The sequence below is a fragment of the Acinonyx jubatus genome, chromosome C2 (assembly GCF_027475565.1).
Source record: "Acinonyx jubatus isolate Ajub_Pintada_27869175 chromosome C2, VMU_Ajub_asm_v1.0, whole genome shotgun sequence".
In the NCBI taxonomy this organism is placed as follows: domain Eukaryota; kingdom Metazoa; phylum Chordata; class Mammalia; order Carnivora; family Felidae; genus Acinonyx; species Acinonyx jubatus.
The window spans coordinates 150,580,058-150,605,212 of NC_069384.1; the positions used below are offsets into that span (position 1 = coordinate 150,580,058).

Consider the following 25,155-nt stretch of genomic DNA (forward strand, 5'->3'; position numbering starts at 1 on the left):
ATGAGCGCTCAGAAGGAGGGGCACACCTTCGCTAGATAATGACTCTGAGGTTGCTACTGACGAGCACAGAGGCTCTGAAGGGAAGGGACTCCAGACCTCTGAGAGTTTGAGGCAAAGAAACCAGCTCAGACTTGGGGTGTGGACACCCCTTTCCCCTTGAGAAAGTGACAAGAGGCAAGAAGGAGGGGCCGGTGTTCCCCGGTGAAGGAAGCAGGGCAAGTGTATCCCTGGGCTCACCTACAAGTGAACCACCCGGGGTTGGGAGAATGGACCACGCAGCTCCCCAGGCGGAACTCTGGACTATATCTCATCTTAGTTGCCCGAGTCCTCGGGGCAAAAGTCCTTTTCCTGTTCCACATGGGAAGAAAACAAAGAGTCGCTCGGCTTTTGCTTTGCTTGTGTTTTCTCCGAGCAAACGGTGAACCACCCCAGGCCCTGCTGTTCCTCCCAGGCTTCTGTCGTGGAGTTGGGCTCCCACCTTTCTGTTGGGACCAGTGACAAGGTAAGAACAGGGCGGGGCTGAGACGTCTGCTCTCGCTCTAAAGGTCCAGGCCTCGGCTGTAATGGCCTCAAGTGGAGCCAAGAGTCCATTCGAACCTGAGGGGGACGCTGACCTTGCTTCACTGTACCTGCACCGTGAAGGAAGTTCTAAAAGGAAGCTCCTTTCAAGAGGATCCTCGCGAGGCAGGAGGGCTGGGCATCCATGGGTGGGGGCTCCACAGGGCCCTGCAATCGCCAGACTCACCTTCCAGAGCAGAACAGCCAGCAGCAGGAAGATGAGTATTCCCACCAGCAGACTTATGGCAATGATCCAGCCCACGACATAGCCACGGGGCTCCAGATTGTGCAAGGCTTCGAAGACCACCTAGGAGGCAGAGCAGAAGGGGGAATGATTTTCAAATGGAAGTGCCCATAGCGTGACAGAGCCCGGCCTGGGCTTGACGTTCGGAGCGAACTACAGAGGAGTCCAGTCTGTTGTTACTGAAGACTGGACTCTGTTCAGTTCTCTCCTGGTTGTAGACCGATGGATTTTTCACCATCAGGGGGTGAAAAATCCACGCCCCAGGTCTTGAGAGGGTTGTAACAACAGCAAGCCTGACTTCAATATCATGAAGTGAACCTACGTGTGGTGAAAGTCTCAGAAGACGCACTCTTCTGCATTCGGGCAACAGCAGCCTCCCGTGCATTACGGTTTTGCGATGGAGGACGTGGGCGTGCCGGCTTCTTTCCAAGTGTTCAGCTCAACGTGTCGCTCAGTGCAAGCATTTGACGGATGCCACTTTCCTGACAGACTGTCACTCCCCAAGGGCCGGGACACCATCCGTCTCCGGTCTCATGGCAATGCCTAGCACACTGGAGACCCTCACTCCTGAAGCTCCGGGCTCTGGTTTTCGGTGGGAACCATGTACAATCCCAGCCCGTGCCTCCGTGAGGCAAGTTTCCCCAAGTTTTATGGGAAGTCAGTGGTATGCTGGAACTGGCCATCGGCCGGCAAGAGCCAGCTGTGTGCTCCTCTTCCTGGCTGCATCGACGTGTGGGCATTTACACTGCAGAAATTGGGAGACAAGTCAGGGCCCCCCACCCGCCTGCCGGAGAACGGACTGCTTAACATGTATTGGCTCAACACTAATTGGACCCTTTGGCTCTGCTCCAGCCCCACTGGGCACGGTGGGGTTTGGTTTTGTAGAATTCCAAGCATCCATTGTGTCCTTGCCGCATAGTAACTTTGCCCTAACGATCACTGCCCACTCAAGCTTGCTGCAAAAGAGACAAAAGTCCCGGCTCTGGGCAGTCATTGTTTCCCTTGGCTGCCCAGCTGGCCCATCCCCGGGTCTTTGTCCACGCTGGGCCATCCCCTCCTTGGGGAGAGCCTGTCTGAACCTAGCTAGATGCTGGAGGCCGGCTGTGGCTTCCACCTTGCCTGGAAGCTTCACTAATCATGGGAGCCCAGGGATTCCCCACTCAAGCTGCATGGGGTGATGGGGCACAGTACCTTACAGTGACCAGCACTGCTTATGGCCCCTTTTAGGGCCTGGCTCCCAGCTAACTCTTCCCAAATGCTCCTCTGTGTCTTGTAATCTCCTGTCCACGTTATACAACTACCCGATGAGGGATTCAACGCCCATTTTACAGAGGGGGACCATGGAGGCCCAGAGAGGACAAGTCTTTTCTCTGGGCCAAGTAGCTGAAGTACAGAGTCAGGATTTGAACTCAGGTCCAGCCAACCCCAACCCCGCAAATCTGAGCTTGTCAACACTGCACCAGTGAGTGCCTCGATGCCGGTGGCTCTTCTTAAAGACTACCTGTTGGTTAAATAGGTCATTTGTTGACAGTGCCCTGGTGATAAGAAAAGCAAAGGTGTGCATCTCGATCTCACTGCGTCCATTCCCACGGCCCGAGTAGGAGGGGAGGGGTGTGTGCTGGGGGGAGGGGCTGGATGGCCAGTCATGAGGCAGACAAGCTGCCATAGCTGCACCCCTAGACGCCGAATCCAGAGCCTCATCTCAAAGAAAATCAGGCAGAGCAGAGCCCACCCCTTCCTACATGGGGGCAAACAAAAGAAAACTGCCTACACACATAGTCTTTCTGGGAACGGAAAGGAGGCCTCCTTGCTGTATTGTGCTCACTGGCTACGTGACCTTGGGTCAGGTACTTAACCTCTATGAGCCCCCTTTCTCTCATCTGCAACACAGGCGTAAAACAGCACCTCTGCAGAGAATTCAAGGGGCTAAGACACACAGAGCCCCAAGCATGGCACCGGGCAGAACCCAGCTCTGACACACAGAAGGTGATTTCTCCATCACAGGGAGGTATTTTTGAGGTTGGGCATGGTTGGCTACTTTTCCATTTTGAAAAACTATTTACTGATGTCTAATATACACAGAGAAAAGTAAACACAGCCCAAGTGCACAGCTCACTGAATTCTTATCCCACGCATGCTAAATGCACAGGTGCAACCAGTACCCAGAATAAGAAACAGAATGGGACCAGAACCCCCGGAAGTCCCCTTTGCACGCCTTTCTGGCTAACCGCCTCCCCATCACGGATAACTGTGACCCCGACTTCTAAGGGCCTGGATTAGCGGCACCTGCTTCTGTCTTCAGCACATCTGGAATGGCACAGCGTCAACTCTGAAGTCTGCCATCACACGCCCATCCGTTCAGACTAGAGATTCAGGTCTTTAAAGAAAGATTCACGCCCTTGGGTTCTTGCCCCTGAAAGGCTGTGGATTGAGTCACCCCCCACATTCAGAATCTCTCATGGCGTCTTGTACAGATGAGCCTTGAGGCACTATGGCCAACAGGTACGGTCTTAGCCAAGATACCGCCCTCCGTTTCTTCCTCTGTGAAATGGGGGTCTGAGAGGGAAAATCAGATAGCGTTGTGAAAATTCCCAGCGCAGGGTCATGTAACGTAAGTCTGCCGAACCTTCTCGTCGACAGAGAGTTGCTGAGACAGGCTGTGAGCTCAGTGTGGGTCAGCTGTGGTCGAGCCCCTTGGATCACCCCGATGGCTTCTCAGGGACGCTGCCTGCCCTCCGCATCAGAAATCTGCGTCCTGGCAAAGCCATGCTGGAGATCTGGTTTTGTGGATACAGACACAGCTAAGAGTATCCACAGCAGTTTAGTCTAGCAAATTCCACAAGAATGCCCTGTCACTTCGCCGGAATGTGTGTTTAATCCTTTCTTATTTTTAGTGATGCTGTCCGTCTTCTTGGATGCATGTCTCGTGCTTTGGCAGAGCAGGTTCCCGTGCGTCAAGACCCTAATGAGCTCACGTGGGGGAGAAAATCAGAGCGTCCTGCAGCTTTAAGAAGTCACATCTCAGATAAAACCCCAAAGGAAGGCACAGCAGCCGGACTACAGCGGGGAGTCAACAAGCAGTGACCATGAAGCCTCGACTATACCACTAAAGAGCTGGTGATCCTGGTCACGCCCCTGGACCTCTCTACATATCTTTTCTCTGTATTCTCTTGTTCCCATCCCCAGTCACTATTCCAGGTCAGGCCTGGTCTGATCTCATAGCACCCTTTCAGGGGCCCCGGAGAGGCCATCAGGGGTTGTCTTTTTTTTTTTTTTTTCAAATATTTATTTTAGGAGAAAGAGAGAGAGGGAGGGAAGGAGGGAGGGAGGGAGAGGGAGAGAGAATGTGAGCAGGGGAGGGGCAGAGAGAGAGACACACACACAGAATCTGAAGCAGGCTCTAGGCTCTGAGCTGTCAGCACAGAGCCTGATGCGGGGCTTGAACTCATGAGCTGTGAGATCATGACCTGAGCCAGAGTCAGCTACCCAGGTGCCCCAGGAGTTGTCTTCTTAAAACGCAGGTCTTATGTTGCTTCTCTGCTTACGCTATTGGTGACTTCTCTTTACGCTGAATACATATTCCAGGGTCCCAAGTTCTTTACAGTCTGGTCTCCTTCGTACCTTGCCAGCCCCTTGCCGGGCCATCATCCCCATCCTTCTTGGTTTGCATCATCTCGCCAGCCAGAACTGTGCTCTCCGGCCCCTGCAGGCTGCTTTGGCCGCTTGCAATGCCTTTCTGTTCTTGTCCATTTGACGAAATCCAATATTGCTCATCTTAAAAGTATTCAGGGGCGCCTGGGTGGCTCACCTGGTTAAGCTTCTGACTTTGGCTCAGGTCATGATCTCACGGTTCATGGCTTGGAGCCCCACTTTGCGCTCCGTGCTGACAGGGTAGAACCTGCTTGAGATTCTCTCTCTCTCCTTCTCTCTCTGTCTCTCTCTGCCCCTCCCCCGCTCACGTGCATATGTGCTCTCTCTCTCTCTCTCCTTGGTGATGCCAATGCCATGGGTCCATACTTGGAGCAGAAAGGGGCCAGGGAACGTTCCAGTCTACCATCGGAAGGACATGCAATCATCTTTTTGCCTGATTTCCAAGTTTTAAATACTTTTGAAAATAGGATAATATCATGGGGAAATGACAAATGTTACAACAGTAAGTGCAAAAAAAAAAATCAAGATAGCAATTTAATATCTAGAAGACGTCAGCTTTGCAGAAACATGGTAGGAAGTTTTAAAAGTACACAGGTGCTTTTTTGAGATTATGGGGCTTTTTTTCCTTTTTTTCTGTTTTTCGCTCTTAAAACTTCTTTTTAACTCAGTGTTTTAAAGCCAAGTTGAAAAAAAAAATGGAAAAAGAGAGACTCTGCTCCTACATCTGCTGTTCCAAGAAACCTGACTTTTTGGCAGAATTAGTCATTCTTTGAGCTTTTGGAAACATTGCCATTTTCAGCCTCTGTTAGCAGAGAAGCCCTATTGTGGCATCTCCATGTACAAAACGGAAGAAAACGGAGGTTCTCTGGTTGTAGAGAAGGTAGGCAGCCCGAGCCCAGCCCGCTCAGCACCCCCTTCCTACGCCGTCCCTCCCTACCCCAGCCGCAGCAGGCCCTGAACCGGATCAAGGGACCCCCATGGCTCCACAGGACTTATTAAAACCTTAGCCAAGCAGTGCTGCCCCTTAGTCCTTATCACTCTGTAAGGCAATGATGCATCTTCCTGTTGACGGGCTCCAGCACCCTGTGAATTCCTACAGAACAAGGCTTCAAATGCACGTTCTGCAGCCACCTAAACCAGGATTGTGATTCATGGTGTGGTTCATGAGTGCAATGTCCTCTCGGCTCTATCATCAGGTGGAGCGTGGATATAATTCAGTCTACAACAGAAGATGCTGGGGTTTGAAGCCGGAGTCTCTGAGTGTTCTCTTCTCTACCTCAAAAATATATTTGCAAATGTTATTTCTCGGCGGGGAGTTCTGGCCATCCGTGCATCCATCTGCCCACCTACCCACATGCCCATCTGTCCATCCATTCATCTGCCTGTCCACCCCATCCATCCATCCATCTGTTTGTCTATGTAGCAGCTGCTATGTGCCGGGCACTTGTAGGGGGTCCTTGATGAATCAAGCAGATAGTGTTGTCCTCACGAAGCTTCTGGCTTTCAGAGAATACTGATCAATTAGACACATAGATGTGAAATTATAATTTTGGCCAGTGCCCCAAGGCAGAGGTTCATGGTTATAAAAGACTCTGAGATAGGCGTGGCAGTCAGAAAGAGCTCCTGGAGGAGCTGCTGGAGCTGAGAGCGATGAGTCAAAGAGAGGGGAGGGAACAGCATTCCAAAGAGAAGGAACAGCATATGCAAAACCCCTGTGGCCGCGGTAAGCTTGGCAGGGGTGAGACAGGGCCAGCAGACAGCGGGGTCGGAGCAGGCAGAATGAACAAGGCGCCAAAGGAAGACGTTCAAGGTGAAGCTGGAGAGATGGGAAGGGCTGGAGGCTGGGTTAAGAATCACACATTTTATCTTAAGAGACACGGGAATCTGACGCAGGGTTTGGACCCGGGGAGGGATATGGTTCACAGTTTGCCGGGAGCACTTAGCTGAAAAACGAGGGTAGACGAGAAGGGAGAACTTTGCACGGTGGGGGGGGGGGCGGTTCAAGGAACAAACAGCCCTGGTAGCAGGGTTGCAGGGGAGATGTTGTGCTTCCAGCACGAAAGGAGGTGAGGAAAAAGGGGAAAGGATCTGCGGACGGTGGGGGGTCTGGTGGTGGAGGCCGGGAGACCCGAGGTGGCAGTTCTGCTCGGCGAGGGGGTGGCTGATGGCATAGCCGTGGATGAAAGCCGGGAGGCTCGTGTGCCGGACGTGAACTAATAATACGTAAGAGAAGGAGGGGCTTGAGGATTTGTCTCCACAGAGGCTTTGAGGAGGACGGACGTCAGGCCGGGGCAAGAGCGGGCCCACATCCTGGGTGTCCTGCCGGCTGCTGGGGAGTTTCACACACCTGAGGTTGGCGAGCCGGTGTCTGGGAACCTCCGGAAGCCAACTTCCGGTCTGAGGCAGCTGGCAAACCCGAATCCCAGTGCTGGACTCGTTTCTGTGTTTCTGGAAACTTTCAAATTCCCACCACCACAAGTAGGCCTCGTGTCACAGCTGGCAACGCCCAGGTCTCTGTGAGGCCTGAGGACATGACCACAACGGGGTGCGCCTGGCCCAGGCCCCTGCGGGACAAGGGTTTCCGGTGCTGAGAGGACGGTGCAGTCAGCACTACCCAAAGGGAGGTTCAACCTCAGACCCAGGTCGGCTGAAGGTCAGTTACGACGGCAAGATGCTCTCTGCAGTCGACCTCACACACACCTCACAGAGCAGGAATTCGAGTAAAAGAAAAAGTGGAGGGGACAGAACATCTGGGATGAAATGACATTTCCACCTGCTTCTGATTACATCTAAAAGCCAGCGAGGGCGTAGGGGAGGGGGGAGGAAACGTTCTCAGCAGAACCACGTCTTAAACTGCTCTCAGAACACAGCCCTCAGAAAGCACACCCGCTCAGGGGAGCAGGGAGACTTCTGGAGACCACATCAATGAACAGAAAATAAACGGCGCGTTTGGCGAGATCAGCATCATACGTCTGTGCCGTGACAAACAGAGACGTCACCCGTGCCCGTGGCTGCCAGGTGCCGGGTGTCGAAGATGGCCTGCTCTGTTAGAATTTGCAGAGGCGAGAGCTGGGCTGGTGCCATAATCCCTTTGTGGTTAATCATGGGCCGCGTCTGTTGGGAATGGGCTGAGTTCTCGACGCTGCGTTGAGAGGTTTTATAGCCACCACTGCTGATAATCCTCACGGCTGCTCTTTAGAGGACAGCTCATCCACCTCAGGCTATCCGGGCGAGGAGCTATGCATCTGGTGAGGGACCAGGCCTCACCAGGAAGAGCGCCAGAATCAACAGACCCCGGAGTCGGCACGTGATGTGCTGCTCAGGCCACCAGAGCCAAGGGTCGCTCCTGAAACAAAGGGCCAGCTGCTTACCACCCAGGACTGTGATCCCTACCACCTGCTCAGAATGGCCTTCCCACTGTGCGTGTGGGCGCGAGGCAATGGGCCAGCACAGGGCAGAGGAGCACAGGGGTAAGGAAGGCTCGGGGCTTGCAAATAGCCAGCCCCAGCAGCCCGTCCTGGCTCTTCAACCGACAAGCCGTGGTGCCCCAGGGTGGAAGGTCTTTTCACCTCCTGGAGCCTCAGTTTCCCTTCCTGGGCTCATAGGGAGCACTTCCTTAATAAACTGGCTGCACACACACGCTCATCTCACGTTTGCTCCTTGAGAATCTAGCTTAGGACACCACACGACTTCCTGTGGAATGCCTGTCCTTCGCCCGTCCCTTAGAAGACTCCTTCGGCGCCTGCTCAGGGGTCGCTGTTTCTTCCCACGCAGCCCGCCCTAACCTCTTGAGCCGGGCATTCGCGGTACATAACCACACCGGGCTGCGAGCATGTCTGCGTGCCCACTTGCGCGTGCTGTGAAAGTCTTGAGGGTATAGAGTGATGCTGGTTCATACTTACTGGGGGTTCAACTAGTGTCTAGTGAGAGAAGTTGATGGACCGGACGGCAGTCTTGTCCTAAAATACCACCTTTTGTAACAGAACTCTCTAGAGTCCAGGGGTTCGGCGTGGGGTACAGCGTCCACCAAGGGAAACGGAGAAGGGGGAAATGCCAGGCTCCCCACCCCTGAGGCAACTGAAGTGTATTTCAACCTAGGAGTGGGTTCTGTTGTTTACAAAAATAACAACGATGATAGTGATCACGATGATAACCAGAAATCATCGGTTTAGGATAAACTGACCAAGACTCTTGAGGATTTGGGGGAGGAAGAGGCTTATTCTTCATGTGGTTCAGCCTGTCCTTGGCCATCTCTTTATGCAGTGAGAGCCACTATTTTTTTTTATTAAAGAACAAAAAAAATTTTTTTTAAATGTTTACTCATTTTTGAGAGACAGAGAGAGACAGAGCACAAGCAGGGATGGGGCAGAGAGAGAGGGAGACACAGAATCCGAAGCGGGCTCCAGGCTCTGAGCGGTCAGCACAGAGCCCGACGCGGGGCTCGAACTCACAGACCGTGAGATCGTGACCTGAGCTGAGGTTGGACGCTCAACCGACTGAGCCCCCCAGGCACCCCAGTGAGAGCCACTATTAACTGAATGTCCATGTGGACGAACCAGGCAAGGGGCTTTGCATCAAGGAATCCTTTGATTCCTCCCAACCCTTTCGGACGGGCATCCCCTACACGTGACCACATAAATTGCCACATCTTTACTGATGTAAATCTACCTGTCTGCTTCCATCGCCTCTGCCACCATCACCTCTTGCCAGGTAATAGTCACAACCTTCTAACTAGCCTTCTTATTTCCACCTTTCCTTCCTCCAGTCCACTACCCATACAGTAGCCTGTGGTTTGTTATTGGTTTTTTTTTTTTTAATGTTTATTTATTTTTGAGAGAGACAGAGACAGAATGAGAGTGCGTTAGGGGCAGAGAGAGAGGGAGACACAGAATCCGAAGCAGGCTCCGGGCTCTGAGAGGTCAGCACAGAGCTCGATGTGGGGCTCGAACTCAGGAGCTGTGAGATCACGACCTGAGCCGAAGTTGGACGCTCAACCGACGGAGCCACCCAGACGCCCCGGAGCCTGTGGTTTTTAAAGAATACACAGCTGACCCTTGAACGACACAGGTTGAACTGCAGAGGTCCACTTACATGTGGATTTTTAAAAATAAATGCAGTGCAGTGCTGTGAATGTATTTTCTTTTCCTTATGATTTTCTTAATAACATTTTCTTTTCTCTAGCTTACTTTATACATAGTAAGGACACAGATATATAATACAGATTATTACATATCCGTATATAGGTATATAACACAGAGGACATAGTATATAATACGGGTAACATACAAGTTACATGTTAATTGACAGCTTACATTATCAGTAAGGCTTCTGGTCCATAGCAGGCTGTTAATAGTTAAGTTTTGGGAGAGTCCAAAGTTCTACATGGATTTCTGACAGCAACAGGGGTTGGTGCCCCTAACCCCTGTGTTGTTCAAAGGTCGACTGTGTATTAGATCATGCCATTCCCCTCTTCAAACAGAAGCTTTCATTGGCCTCCCTTCGCCACTGCCCCCTCTGGTGTTTCACGGTGCAGACCTGCCCGTGTGTTTCCCCACAGATGCGTTCACCCTTCCGCGGGCTCCTGCCACACTGGTCTTCGAGTTGTGAGCACAGCGGGCCGCTTGGGTGTTTAAGCAGCTCTCCCCCTGAGCTGGGGTGCTTCTCCCCATCCTTGGCAAGCCAATTCCTTCTCATTTTCTAGGTCTCACCTTCCTTGGAGAAAGACTCCCTGACTCCTTTAAGAGAAAGCCTGTTGCTCCCAGGGGGCCCCTGGGAGGCTCGGTCAGTTCAGCGTCTGACTCTTGATTTTGCTCAGGTCATAATCTTGCAGTTCGTGAGATCAAGCCCCACATTGGGCTCTGCTGACAGCACTGAGCCTGCTTGGGATTCTCTCTCTCCCTCTCTCTCCGCCCCTCCCCACTCATTCTCTCTCTCTCTCTCTCTCTCTCTCTCTCTCTCTCAAAATAAATAAATAAATAAATAAATAAACATTAAAAAAAAAAAGAAAGAAAAGAAAGCAGGTTGCTCCCATAGAACTAACCTCAATTTGTTGTTGTTTTTTTAAAAAATGTTTTTAGGCTTATTTAATTTGAGAGAGAGAGAGCATGTGTGCACAAGCAGGGGAGGGGCAGAGAGAAAGGGAGAGAGAGAATCCCAAGCGGGCTCCACACTGTCAACACAGAGCCCGACTCAGAGCGGCCTCAGTCTCACGAACAGTGAGATCGTGACCTGAGCCGAAATCAAGAGTCAGAAGCTGAACCAACTGAGCCACCCAGGCGCCCCAGAACTAACCTTAATTTGAAATGAAATCCTTCTTTGCTTCCCTGTTTACCATCCTCTGTCCCCTCAATCAGCCCTGGGAGGGCCGGGGCCGCGTTTATTTTGTTCCCCATCGCATCCCTAGTGCCTGCCTAGTACGGTACCTGGCTCTTAGCAAGGCCCCTGTAAATAGTCATCAAATAAATAAGCAAATGTGACTATTAGGAAACAGGACTCATATTTTGGCAAACTTTGCTGGAATACTTCTCAATTTCTTATGGTTATAACTTAATTCTCACTTGTGGGGCTGGTGGGTGAGAAGTAGGACCGGTGGTGACCTTCCAATGACCCTCTTCTGCAACCTACATCTCAATGTAACTTGAGGTTCGAGGGGGAAAAACTCTCTTGCCTCGTGGAACCTAATTTTAAGTGTAACTGGCCACGTAAATGGTAAAGTACAGGTCACAGTCTACTCGGTGACTGTAAAAATTGTAAAGCTGGCATCAAGAAGCAGCACAACAAAAGGACCATAAGTGGCATCTTTGAGAATAGCCTCTGTTTACCAGGTTAGGTGACGCCCGTCTGGTTGAGATGCCCCGGCTTGTGTCTTTGGTTGGGGGGCAATGGTAGTTTGCAGAACAAGGGAGGAGATCTCTAGGATGGAGAAAGCAGCTTTCCCGTGTTATGGATGAGGAAACTGAGGCTCACACAGCCTACCTGATCCCCAAAGTCACAGGGAGGGAGAAGGGCTGGAACCCGGGCTTTTCTGACTCCCGAGGGGAGACGCAATCCTCTGCATTCACAGAGGACTGGCTTCTCGAAAGGGCTGAGCTTGGGAGTTGAATGGAAATGGCTTCAGAGAAAATGAACTCTGCACTTGCTGCCCTGCTCAGTTAGTGCTTGGCTGGGCAGGTGACTTTAGAAGCGAAAGTGTGGCTGCAATGCTGAGGCTTCATTCTGGGGTCTGATTAGAATGAGAAGGCAAGGCCCCCTCTGGGGTGAGGACAGCCAGGTCCAGCCTGAAGGAGCTGGCTGGGCTCCCAGGCCACCTGGGTGGTTTTAACAGAGATACTTTAAAACAAGTCAACGATTTCCTTTCCATGCTGGAGACTTTGCTTTTGTCCAGGCCCTCTCACCCACAAAGTCTCAGTGACTTCCTGGGGGACTGGCTGGCTGAGGCAGGGAGGGGGAAGGAGCCTCAGGCTGGGACACGGTATTCCTGCCTCAGTCACTGTGAGATGCCGGGCAAGTCATTTCTTCTTCCCAAGTGTCGGAGGTCCTTCGTTCACTAGAGGCAGAGGCTTAGTGGTTCAAAGGGGGGGGGGGGGGGGGGAACACAAGGAAATCTCCAGGCACTTGTTAAAATTCTGACCCATCTGAAGGGGTGCTGAGGGCAGTGGGCTGCGTGAGGGAGGTGAACGCCCCAGTGTGGACAGATGGTTCCCATGCACCATGGCAGAAGGTGACGGGCCCCAAACGCCTGCCCTGTCAAATACGCAAGGAAGTATCACTCCTTCAAACATACTATTTCTTAAAAAAAAGAAAGAAAGAAAGAAAAAAAGGCAAAAAAGCCCAAACACTCCTCAACCATCTTTGGACAAAGATTTTCACATTCTCTCATTAAGGCTGCAGATGGCCCGGGAAGTTACTACCAACAGAGTGGTCTAAATGACTGAACAAAGCGTGGCTCAGATGGGCGCCCCAAGAAGAGCCAGGGGTTAGCTGGCCTGATGCTGATCCTCAGGATAAGAGAAGCCCACGAGAGGGGACAACTGTCACTTCTTAGCAGCCCTGTATTGACCCCCTGCCTCCCCTCTAGTGCTGGGGAATCCTCCTCTGTGTAAGTCTCAGGGCAATGGTGTCACAGAGATGCTAGGGGTTTGCTTTCCCTGGGGTGTGGTCTCCCGGTGACAGGGACCCAACCTCGGCCAGTGAGAGGCTCCCCACTGACTCTAGAGCAAGAGGCTGAGAGAAGCCAGGGACAGCTGTGTCCGAAGCACCACGTGCACTCTTCCCATGGCCTGAGCCCGTGGTCCTGGCTCCTCAGGTTTCTGGACTCCTCTCCTGCCCTCAGCCTGGTTCTCCAGACTTCCTGGCAATGCTGAGAGCTGCCATATATCCTTCGCACCCATTCTGACTCTGCCAAAAAGAGAATCAGTCCTCCCCGCTTGCTCCTAAGATCTTAGCCCAGTATACACTCCACATGGCAATGACTTCTTCACCTGTGGATTTATGTGTGTATCCTATTTTCTTCAGCTGGAAAATATCAAGAAAATCGGTGTGCTATGTAATTCATACAAGCTTCTCATCCAGCTTGAGAAGGGGGTTGGGGATGGTGGCTCGCAGTAGTAAAGCTGATCCTCCAGATTCTTGGTTTGTCCTGGGGGAGTTTCTAGCCTCAGCTGTTGGCAAATCTCCCTGAAAAGTGAGAAGGGCCAGGTCGGGGCGCCTGGGTGGCTCAGTCGGTTAAGCAGCTGATTTCGGCTCAGGTCATGATCTCACAGTTTGTGAGTTTGAGCCCGGCATCGGGCTCTGTGCTGAAAGGGTGGAGCCTGCTTGTGATTCCGTCTCCCTTGCTCTGTGCCCCTCCCCTGCTTGCTCTCTCTCTCAAAAATAAATAAAAATAAACTTAAAAAAAAAAGGGCTGGGTTGAACACAATAGGAAATTCAGCATACTACTGGCACTTGGAAACCAGTACAGAATATATAACACGACAGATCTCACCTGGAGCTCTCAGGTTTGGGTCTGTACAGGTGAGCTTGATGGGGCTGGTCTTAGACACCGCTCCCCCCCCCGAAAGTACCCTCCAGATCTATTTATTAATAAACATTCAAAAATCGATCACATATTTCTAGTTACTCACTCAAATGCTTTGTAAAGCACTCAGACCATAGCATAAAAAGAAAAGATCCAGAGAGTCCCAGGAAAATCACTTGATTTCCCGATTGGGGAAATTTACCACAGTATATACATTATGTGGTTACAAATCAGATCATTTCCCCTTCTCACCCACACCCTGCTCCTTACCAGCTGAAAGGACACTTCCTGTTCACTCCAAGGCCATCAGAATTTGGTATCTAATCTAAAATCTTGTGAAACTTTGCCCGGTTTAAATTTGGTGGCTAGCCTCCATGGAAATTTCCCCTCAAATAGATAGCTGACAGAGAGCCAGGCCTTCAGAAGACTCATGCAAGGAAGAACGTGTTTGTTCTAAAAAAGTAAACCTTCCTACTCAGAAAAGACTTTTTTTTTTTTCCTGCCAGGGAAGTTGAGAACAGACTGTAGGACTTCATCTAGCTCATGGGTTGAAAGGCAAAGTCCTGGAAAGGAGGGAGAAGGCGACATTGTAGGATTCTGATGGGTCAGTGCTAAAGAAAAACCATTGGAAGTGAGAGCTTCTTTCACAGAGCTCTTGATAATGAAAATATCACCATAGTGCTCAAAATGGAACAGTAGCTAGTGGAAGTGGCATTTTGGGGGCATACAGATGACTCAGAAGGCCAGCAATGGGATGTTAAGCAATGTCCTCCTGGATCCCACAGCTCAGTGTTCTCACTGAGGGCGATGTGCCCAGTCAATTGGTTTTTCATCTACACAAGGGATTCCACCTGTAGGAAACCTGCTAAATCACATCCCTTAGCTCTCAAGCGGGAACACCGTGGTCTACTCACACATTCCAAACCTTGCATGTTGGGCATGTCTTTCATTCTATAAAACTTTTTAACCAGACCTATGGCAATGAGCGATGAACCAGTCTCTTTCACTTCTCAGGCGAGGGTCTGAATTAGCAGTGAAATGGCCAAAAGGCGGTGAGGAGAAGGCAAAAGCCAGCTCCGAACACCTGATCCGCTGGAAAAACTCGCCTTAGAGGGTGAGAGATGCCAGTGCCATTCCAAGTCACCCTTTTTGGTTCCTGTTATTAAAATTAGTGCCTGGACAATTTCTCCGAGTGAACAGAGGAGTCCAGCTCTGCACCTGGCCGCCCTTGCCCACACTGAGCATGGTATGCCCAAGCCCTGGTGCAGCTCTAATAACCCTCCCCCATTCCCAGATTCACCTTCGTTCCGCACTAGCTGGTGCTCTTGGCTCTTGCTCTCCACACACAGGAGTGGGACTGAGGTTTCGTTGCAGTCTCCAGAGACTTTTTTTTTTTTTTCAGGGTCTTACACGAATGGGCTTTGGGCCGATTCATATCCTAACACTGAGACACGTGGTGCTCCTATTGTTGTTGCAAAAGAAGTTAACAGCCTTTTCTTTGCAGGTACGCAACCTCTATGACTTTATCACACTTGTAAATTTGTCACGGCAACACCGACCCCTCCAAGAGTCCCTTGAGAGGAGGTGAACTCCAGGGAAGTAGATGCAAAAAGGTAGCGTCACTGACTAGCTCGGTGGCAAAACCCGTTCGCAGGCTGCTGTCTCGACCCTTTCTATCTGCCCAGGATCTGAGAGTGAGTGTCAAGAACGCGCCTCCCCTCCCGACCCCTGAAAACCCGTAAAAGGCAGCACGATCCCAAGGCCACACTTCCCCTCCAGTCTCCCCCACACCCCCACATCCACGCCTCCCGCTGCCACACCCTCCTGCGTCTCTGAAGCTTGCATCCCCCGCACTTTAGGCAGGACAAGGGGGCAGAGAGTGAAAGAAGGCTGGAGGGCTTAGAAATTTGGATGTGACTTCTTTAAAGTTATTCAAACCACTTGTTTTTAAGGCGCCTAGTGTTTATCCATGGAGCAATATGATTGGGGAGGCAGATGAGGTTTCAGGGAAAGGTCTGAGAAAGATAAAAATAGTCTTGGCTTTCAGAGTGGAAATCCAAGCCGTGTCAAGGGTACTTCCAGACTATTTTTCCTTGAGCTGGTCATAGCAGAGAGCTTGCACATAATGATGGCACAGTGAAGAACAATGCTATCACAAGAGCAGACCACAGCCGTTCTCTGTGGGGGCCTGGGAGCCAAGGCAGGCATGGTCTTGGGTCTACCGCAAAGCCAACATCTTGGCTCAGAGACTGTCTTTACCCTCAAATTCTAGCACCAAGCCACCCAGATTCCCTCACCCTCCCAAGAGGGCTGTTCTAAGGCTGGCTGACTCACCGTCATCTCTTCTGGGTTCCCACTGGCTATCTCCACCACCCTCAGGGCAGCATCCACCTTGACCTTGGCACGGGTCATAAACTGGATGACAGATGAACTGTCCTGTGGAGGAAACAACACAACTCAGTGACACATTTTTCAGTGACAACGGCTGGGCCTCAAAGGAGCAGGAAGAACTGAATTCCAAGATTCCATGTGGGCCGGACGAAAATTTTATCCCTGAACTAGGTACCTCCCCATTCCAGGCACCCACGTAAACAGAGGTTTCCAGTCTGCCTCTCGAGAATTCTTTCATACTATGGCAGATGCTGAAAAGCTGAAGTTTTGCCAGTCATCAATACACGCAAGCTTGTGCACTATGGTTTCCAAGCGGTAAGAGCCAGATATTTGGACATGGATATTGACATACTCACAAAGAGTAGAAAATAAATAAAGCTGCTTAACTGTGTACAACAAATCCAGGCCTGGCATTCCATGGAAGGCATCTGATTTATATTTCTCAAGCATCTTCCTGCTCTGACCACAACCCTCAAACCCTTCACATGAGTTACTTTTAACTCTTTCTTTACCCTTCAATGAGGCTGTCTGGGGGTCAAAAACCATTTAACATGGAGAGAGGAGGCTGGATGGGGTGATGAGAGAGGGACACATCTAGCCTATAAGTCAGGCCATGGCTTGAGGAGCAAGGAGACTGGGGTGGGCGTGGGCACATCTAAGACTCAGGAAGAGCCCACCAGCAGTGGCCTTGGTGTGGGCTCAGATCCACAGAATGAGAAAATGGCCACCAGGCAGGGATGGGGTTGGGATCTGGAAAGAGGGCAAAACTGCGGCTCAGGGAAGGGTCAGCAGCTTGAGCCAGTGGTACAGACAGTGCTGCCTTGACTGTGGGTGGAGGACCAGCCTGGCTTCCGGTGAGGAAGCAGGACAGGCGGGCAACTGGAACATTCGGCAGCCCACCTGTGGGGGTGGCTGGGGATCTGCCAGCGAGGTGACTTGCAGTAGACCCACCCACACCTCCTCAGTCTGCCTGCCACACGAGGAGGTACGTATCAGATGCCAGCTTTGACCCACTTCTGGTAAAACCTACCCCCCCCCGCCGAAAGTGAAAGCAGGGGACCCTCTCAGAGAAAACAGTTCCCTCTGCTCATCTCTGTCAAAGAAACCACAAAGACCCTCCCGGAGGGCACACGGGGAGGCCACTTTGCCTGCTTCACCTGGGAGGTATGCGCTAATTATTGTCCCTTTTTTTTTTTAATTTTTTTTTTAACATTTATTTATTTTTGGGACAGAGAGAGACAGAGCATGAACGGGGGAGGGGCAGAGAGAGAGGGAGACACAGAATCGGAAGCAGGCTCCAGGCTCTGGGCCATCTGCCCAGAGCCCGACGCGGGGCTCGAACTCACGAACCGCGAGATCGTGACCTGAGCTGAAGTCGGACGCTCAACCGACTGAGCCACCCAGGTGCCCCTATTGTCCCTTTTTTTAAACGGCGGTGAAACCGATTTTCAAGGCTTCCGGGAAGCTTGTCACGCAAATGAACTGCTCGCTCCCTTCAGCTCTCCTCCAGCAGTAACTACTTCTGTGTGCGAATAATCTTTTACCAATTTAACAGTTTCGTAAATGTGTGGTTTATTCGCAACCTTGACTAATCGTCACCGTGGATCCTCATAATCACAAGGATAATAACAAATGATGGTGGTAATTGTCAGAGTTAAAGGCGGGGCAGATGAACAGCCCGCCCCAGGACAGGCCTCCCTGTGGTTGGAGAAGGGCACTTTCAGAGCAATCTGAATCCTCTGATAATTTAAAAAGTCAGACCCTGCATTTCAAATGAAAACTAGTTAAGATCAAAACAATAAAACCTCAAATTCCCTTGTCTGGGGCTGGACCTTGAGGTCAAAGGAAAATAAACACAACTGGAGGCCCAGGCCAACCTCAAGGCTGGAGCGGCTCCATACCCTTAGGGAGGCCAGAGGGCTCTGGGGCGCCTCGTCTGGTGCTCACTCCCCAAGGGAGGTCATGGCTGGCTTCAGGGGACTGACATTCTGCATTTCAAGCTCTGGAAGCAGAAATGGGGACCCATCTGGTTCCAGGGCAGCCTCATTTTAGGCTCTCCTCTGCACCTGAAATTTCTGGCTTCTGCAGAAAGGGCACTTTCAGGGAGACTGATCGTCCAGCACCTACACACGACACCCCACGGCTGTCTCTCAGGGCGCAGACTGGACTGGACGGTCCTTGGGAACGGCGGTCAGTGGGACATGATCCTTGGCAAAGGGTTACCACTGGCCACTGACAGGGAGAGTCACGCAGAAGGCCAGGCCACTGAGCCGTGTACACAAGAAAGGCCTGAGGCCTTGCAATTCAATTAAGGACAAATGACGGAGTGCAAGGGGCAAACATCTGGGTTGAGGGTGCAGGAGGAATCAGAATGGCTTCCCCCCTGCCGTCCGTGCCCGGATCAGGGCTTCGTCGACAGTGACGAGTGTGGCGTGGGGAATAAAACTGTCACCGGGGCCATTTGTCAAGAAGATGAACGGGACAGGTAAGTATACGGAAGCCCAATCTTTCAGCCTGACCCAGGAGACCCACGTTGGGAAGGCACTTCCTGCGATGCGGGGCTTCCAGACACGCTTCCGGAATCACAGGACGGCCACTGGGACTCTAGCTTTCGCCTGGTCCTCTCCCAACGCTGTCCCTTTTCTTTTCTTTTTTTTGTAATTTGTTGATTTTTGAGAGAGTGACTGGGGGAGGGGCAGAGGGGGAGGGGGAGAGAGAGGGAGGGAGGGAGGAAGGGGAGGGAGAGAGAGAGAGAGAGAGGGAGAGAGAGAGAGAGAAAATGAATGAATCCCCAACAGGCTGCCCATTGACAAGCGCAGAGTCTGAGGCGGGGCTTGAACTCACAAACCATGAGATCAGGACCTGAGCCAAAACCAAGAGTCAGATGCTTAACCGACTGAGCCACCCGGGCGCTGCCCCCCACCCCCCAACGCTGTCCTTTTTTAAGGGAGAGGAGCAACAGGGAAACACTGCCGGGAGAGCCCAACTTGCCCCAAACTAGTTTCCCTGCAAAGGAAACCAAGGAAAAGAGAGTTGTGTGCAGCTGTCCCTGGGCGTGTGGGGGCCGCACCAGTCACAGATGGAAAAGTGGGCGAAACATCTTGAATCTCTCGTGCCTGTGACTGCTCAGGTCAGCATGCTACTGCCATGCCTAATTTAAAACTAACATTGGGATGACTTTTCTAAAGATATTCATTCAGGTTTATACCGACTAACACACACAGTTTTTCCAGAGGAAAATAAATAGAATCGCTGGAGCTAACATGCATATTTTATTTTATCTTCCCAAGTGATTCTTTTTAAAGCAGCTGGTTGGCTGTGGCCTTTCATACTCCGCAGCTCTTATGTTAAAATAAATCACAGGGAATTTGTATGATAGTTTTAGAGAACCACTAATTCACTGACTGAGGTATTTTTAAATGAGCCACTTTTGATAAACTCATAATAGCAAAGTGACCTGAAGATCAAAAGTTGGACTTCCCTGAAATAAAGTGTCATCTAAACAAAGGACTGGCAAACTACCACCCATGGGTCAAATCTGGCCCTTTGCCTGTTCTTGTAAATAAAGTTTTATTGGAACACAGCCATGCCCATTCATCTGAGGATTGTCTATGGCTGCTTTCACAAGACAATGGCCCAAGTTGAGCTGTGACAAAAGACTGTGTGGCCTGGAAAGCCAGAAATATTTACAACTGCCCTGTCACAGAAAAGGTGTGCTGACCCCTGATCCAGCATGGGAGCTTGTCAGAACGACAGAATCTCAGACTCAGCCCCCAGGAATCTGCATTTTAACAAGGTCTCCAGGGGATTCTGATGCATGCTGAAGTCGGGAGAAACTTAAATGTGCAAAACAAAACACCCGGGGAGCTTATTAAACTGAAGGATGCTGGTTCAGGAAGTCTGGGACGGAGCCCAAGATTCTGCATGTCTTTTCATTTTTCTTTTTAAATTCCACATTTCTAACAAGATCCCAAGTGCTGCTGATACTGTTGGTCCTCAGACCGCATGTAGAATAGCAAGGGTCTAGTGGCCCCCACCCGGACCCCAGCATCTTCCTGCAGCGAATTACCAATGGCACTTGCCAGAAACGTTTTAAAGGGGGCAGGCAGTGTTTCATGAGAAAACCTACTCCAAGGCTTTTCTTTTTAAAATCTCTTTTTTTTCATTGCTAAATAAAACCGTTTTATTTTACTTTTTAAAATATAATTTATTGTCAAGTTAGCTAGCATACAGTGTATTCATACTGGATATCACTATACCTAATAATAATACCAATGTTTAAAAGAATTTTTTTTAATGTTTTACTTAAAAAAATTTTTTTTTACATTTATTTATTTTTGAGAGACAGGGAGAGACAGAGTGTGAGCAGGGGAGGGACAGAGAGAGAGGGAGACACAGAATCCGCAACAGGCTCCAGGCTCTGAGCTGTCGGCACAGAGCCCGACACGGGGCTCGAACTCACGGACCGTGAGATCATAACCTGAGCCAAAGTTGGACACTTAACCCACTGAGCCACCCAGGCACCCCTATAATACCAATGCTTTTATATGAACCGAAGGGCATTACCTTCTTCAATATTTCTGTGTTCAGCAGCATGTAAATGTCTATAGTACGACTTTCTTCTTTAGCAAGCGCGCTAAGGTTACAGTGCATTGTTAGGCAAGAGATTCCTGGTTTTTCACAGTCCTGAGAAGAGAAATCAGAGAACTTTCTTTCAAACGGTATTAAGAACAAAGACAAATGCGCAGCAGTTTATGGAGCAGAGGGCTCCACGAGCTTCTAAAACAATCCTAGGCAGAGAATTCCAAAGGAAGATCGTAATCATTCCTTCTTGCCACCAGAGGGCAATGGAGGGATTTCCTGCCCCGGCAGGCACCAGACCACGGCTTCAGGTCAAGCAAATGGGAAAAAGCCACTCACTGGTTTGCACTACCCCAAAACTGGATTTCACAGGGACAGATGACTGTTTTCAAAAAGACACACATCTACGTATTGCAAAAGAATTTTTCTTCTGAGTTTTGAACACAGGATGTTATTTCCTGCATTATGTGACCTCTGCCTGTGCAGTTGGCAAACACACTTTCGTGCTCCTTTTCCAGGAAGAGCAAATTTGAGGGCTCAGAAGTCATATCATGACTCAAGAAAACACAGGAGGAAAGAAAAGCACGTTTGGCCAGGAAAACACGCGAACCACCAACAGACACCTAAATTCCAAATGTAAGTGACAAAAGAGGAACTCTTCTCTTTCGTATGGTAGAATCCAAAACGCACACACCTTCCGGCACGATGTTTCGTGGCTGGGGAAGAACTGCCAGCCGCACACAGAGTTGTGTCTGTCAAACAACGAGGTATCACTATACCGAATCATGCTAAGGGCTTTTAAAAATAGTTGTATCACCAGCACTAGGTAAGTTCAAAACAAGACAAAACACAAACCAAAAGAACCCATAGTGCAAGAAGCAAACAGTCCTCCTTTTTTTTTTTTTTTTTTAGGAAAAAAGAGAAAAAGAAAAGTGAGATGTGCCCATCCTGAAATAATAAGCTAAAGAGATATAACCAAATATATGGGGAAAGGAGGCTTGGGGAAAGCATATAACTGTATCTTCAATACCTTCACTTAAAAAAAAAATGGAGGTATAACTTACATAGAGTAGATGGAATAAATCTTAAGGGTCCCCCTTGATATATTTTTCATGTTTATACCCAGATCAAGGTGTAGAGTAATTCTGGTACTGAAGCAGGTTCCCTCATGCCCTCTCCTGTTGACATTCCTTCAAATGGAACCACTATCCTGAACTTCATTACTATTGCTAGCCTTGGTTTTTCTGAACTTCCTATAAGTGAAATACTATACTATGTGTGCTTTGGCTCCAGCTTCTTTCAGGCATTATTATGTCTGCGAAATTCGTTCCTGTTGTAGCGTGGGGTAGTATTTTTCATTGCTCTGTAATATTCCCGCATGTGGGGCTACACCACAATTGTTTACCCATTCTCCTGTCGATGGGGATCTGGACTGTTCCCAGCTTTGAGCTCTAAGAAGACGGCTGTCAACCTTCTTATCCATGTCTTTTAGGGCACATAAGTACACATTTCTCTTGGGGGTATACCGCAGAGTGGAACTGTTGGGTCGCGGGATATGGAGATGTTTAGTTTTAGTGGAGACTGCCCAGGAGTTTTCCCAAGTGGTTGTAGAACCATCAGTCTTGATTAGACTCATACTCGTTGGAGAAATGTTTTACTTTGTGCTTGGTGGGTTGCAAGGGTTTTCCCTTTGCCAGGCAATGGAACTTGGAATGTCAATTTAACACTTTGATCGAAACCTCAGGCTGAAAAATAGGACTTGACCACAGTCCTTGTGACTTCAGACATCAATTGATTAAAACCAGATTTGGGAAATAATAAATGCCAAATAGAAAACTAGTCTCTCCATCTCCTACTCGCCTTCCTCGTGAGGACCACCCATGTTAACCCAACCAGTGAGCAAATTCTTACCAAGACTTTTCTTCCAGACTTTGTGAAAAAGGCAAATATCGTATGGAAGATATTTTCTTGCTCTTGAGGGATGATGCAGGGGGTTGGGTTTTTTTGGAAAGAACAGTTTCCCTTCTCTTGGCCCACCTGAAAGGGAAAAGAAATCTGTCACAGTGGTCCATCCCAAGAATGAATTATGAACCTGGAATCCCTTACTGCAAAGTCATCCCTTCCCCCTTGACCATCCTCCAGCGGACAATATTGCTGCAAAGCTGAAGGGTGAAGGTAGTACCATCAACCAGGCCAGATAATCCGAAGTCCCTAAATAATTGAGATGAGATGGCACGCAACATGCGAATGAAATGTCACTAGGAGACGGTAAGACTTAAGGAACAAAATAAACCTTATACTTCATGGTTTCCAAAGCACATTTATAAGCATCCCGGTAGCTACTCCTGGAGATGAGCTTTCACGCTCCTTGTCTGGAGGAGGAAAATGAGACTCAAGTTAAGTCCTTGCCAGCAATCACAGAGTCTAGAACCCAGGTTTTGAACCCAGGTCTTCTAAGACCAAGCGTTCATGCATGGTCCACTGCCAGAGGTTTTCACACTGTGTTCCACAGAATACCTAGGGTGCTATCAACCCCCCTTAGTCATCTCCCTAGAGAGGAGAAGAGGCATCCAGCAGGACTTCTCTGGGCCCCTTTCTCTGCTCCAACTAGAGAATGACCTATAACGTCATTTAAAATCAGAGTTCTGCGGGGCTCCTGGGCAGTTCAGTCGGTTGAGAGTCCGACTTTGGCTCAGGTCATGATCTCACAGTTCGTGAGTTCGAGCCCCACGTCGGGCTCTGTGCTGACCGCTCGGAGCCTGGAGCCTGCTTCGGATTCTGTGTCTCCCTCTCCCTCTCCCTCTCCCTCTGCCCCTCCCCTGCTCTTGCCCTGTCTCTCTCTGTCTCTCAAAACTCAACATTAAAAAAATTTTAAAAACAAAACAAAAAACAAACCAAAACAACAGCGTGAGCCTTCCATGGTGGTTTCTTTAAGAATAACACTATTTTTGATGCCTAAATTGAGGATAGGGTGAAAAAAACAAAGACTTCTTTACATACATCATTACATAACCCTGCTTGTCGCTGAAGACCGGACATAACTTAAGGTCAAGTTGTAAAATTTGTAATTAGTAATTCATAATTTAGGACTGCGTTTATAATCCCTTTTCTAACCAGAATCATCTGTTTAAATCAAACTCTCTCATTTTTAAAGCTCTTAAGGAAAATATAGTGTGTCTGAATTTATTCAAGAATGTTTCAGGGGTGTCTGGGTGGCTCAGTCGTTTGAGCATCTGACTCTTGGTTTCAGCTCAGGTCACGATCTCATGGTTCGTGGGTTTAAGCCCCACATCCAGCTCTTTGCTGACAGTGCTGAGGCTGCTTGAGATTCTCTCTCTCTCCCTCTATCTCTGCCCCTCCCCCCCAATAAACATTTAAAAAGAAAAAAGAATGTTTCAACTTCCCATTCACAGTAGGGAGCAAAACTTAACATTTTTACATCAAGAAACTTCTAACTTAAGCCAACATCGCTCATCTTTTAATAACAAACTATAGAATAAGATCCCCCAATTTGCTGCATTAATCTCGATTTTATCTTTGGTCTAAACACATATGCCGGGATTTACTATAATATATCTGAAAACAAATAAGATGGTCTAGTTCCTCCAATTCATTATTACAAAAGAGTGTGCTGCCTTTACAAATCTCTCCTAGTTTAGGACTTCTTATTCTTTAGGAATATCTCATAATTTGGTACGGTCTCAATTACGTTGTTTGAACCACAGAATCTGGGAAGATACATCAGCCTGATTCAGTCTCAATCAGCCCTGGTTTTGGCTGCTTTTCGAGGTCACCAGAGGGAATTAATGGGAAGAAAGCAATGGGATTTAACACAGATTTGGGAATTATTCTTCGGAGCGAGTATGGCAAACTGCGATAACTATTTGAAAGTCCCTTTTAGAAAGCAAAACACAGGTCCCTGATGTAGTGAGGATCACGAATAATCACGAGACAAATGAGAAAAAACGTTGCAATGTTATGGAAATGGGCATTCACGGTTTGCAAACAAAATTTCAATAAGAAGCTTGGATTGAAAATGTACTGCATTTCCCGGGGCATCCGGCTGGCTCAGTCAGTAGAGCATGCAGCTCTTGATCTTGGGATCGCCAGTTTGAGCCCCGTGTTGGGTGTAGAGATTACTTAAAAATAAAGTCTTTGAGGGACGCCTGGGTGGCTTAGTTGGTTAAGCATTAGACTCGGTTTGGGCTCAGGTCATGATCTCATGGTTCCTGAGTTTGAGCCCTGCATGGGGATTCTCTCTTCCTCTTTCTCTGCCCCGCCTGTGCTCAAACGCACACGTGTGCTCTCTCTCTCTCTCTCAGAAATAAACATTTAAAAAATTTTTGAAAAGTGGCTTTGTCATGATATATGCTGATGTCAAAGGATGTACGTGTGCATAAAACCATTTTGTGAGATGTGCGAATGGGAAGAATAATATAAGTTGACATATTATTCTTAACGTAATTTTAAGAATGCAAGTGCATAGTTAGGTTAAATATTGTGAGTCTAAGTTATTTAATTCGCGTTTCTAACTTCTTTTATTGAGGTAAAATTTATATTCACTAACACTAATATAACTAAGAGTTATATTCACTAACTCTTCAGAGTGTAGTTTGATGAATTCTGACAAATGAAGTCACCCACATCACCACCGCCCCAGTGAAGGTACAATCTGTCTCTCATTCCAGAAAGTTCCCTCCTGCCTCTTTCCAGT

At 49.2% G+C, this 25,155-nt stretch overlaps 1 protein-coding gene across 2 annotated transcripts in view; it reads right to left on the reverse strand.

Annotated features, from left to right (window-relative positions):
* Positions 1-25,155, reverse strand: part of ITGA9 (integrin subunit alpha 9) — a 355,609-nt gene that overhangs the window by 31,862 nt on the left and 298,592 nt on the right. For both annotated transcript variants that reach the window (XM_053221698.1, XM_053221699.1), the window contains exons 24-27: positions 22,353-22,478; positions 20,427-20,546; positions 15,804-15,905; positions 746-865 (exon numbers count right to left, since the gene is read on the reverse strand). In XM_053221698.1, coding sequence (XP_053077673.1) covers positions 746-865; positions 15,804-15,905; positions 20,427-20,546; positions 22,353-22,478 — 468 coding nt within the window. The remainder of the gene's footprint in view (positions 1-745; positions 866-15,803; positions 15,906-20,426; positions 20,547-22,352; positions 22,479-25,155) is intronic.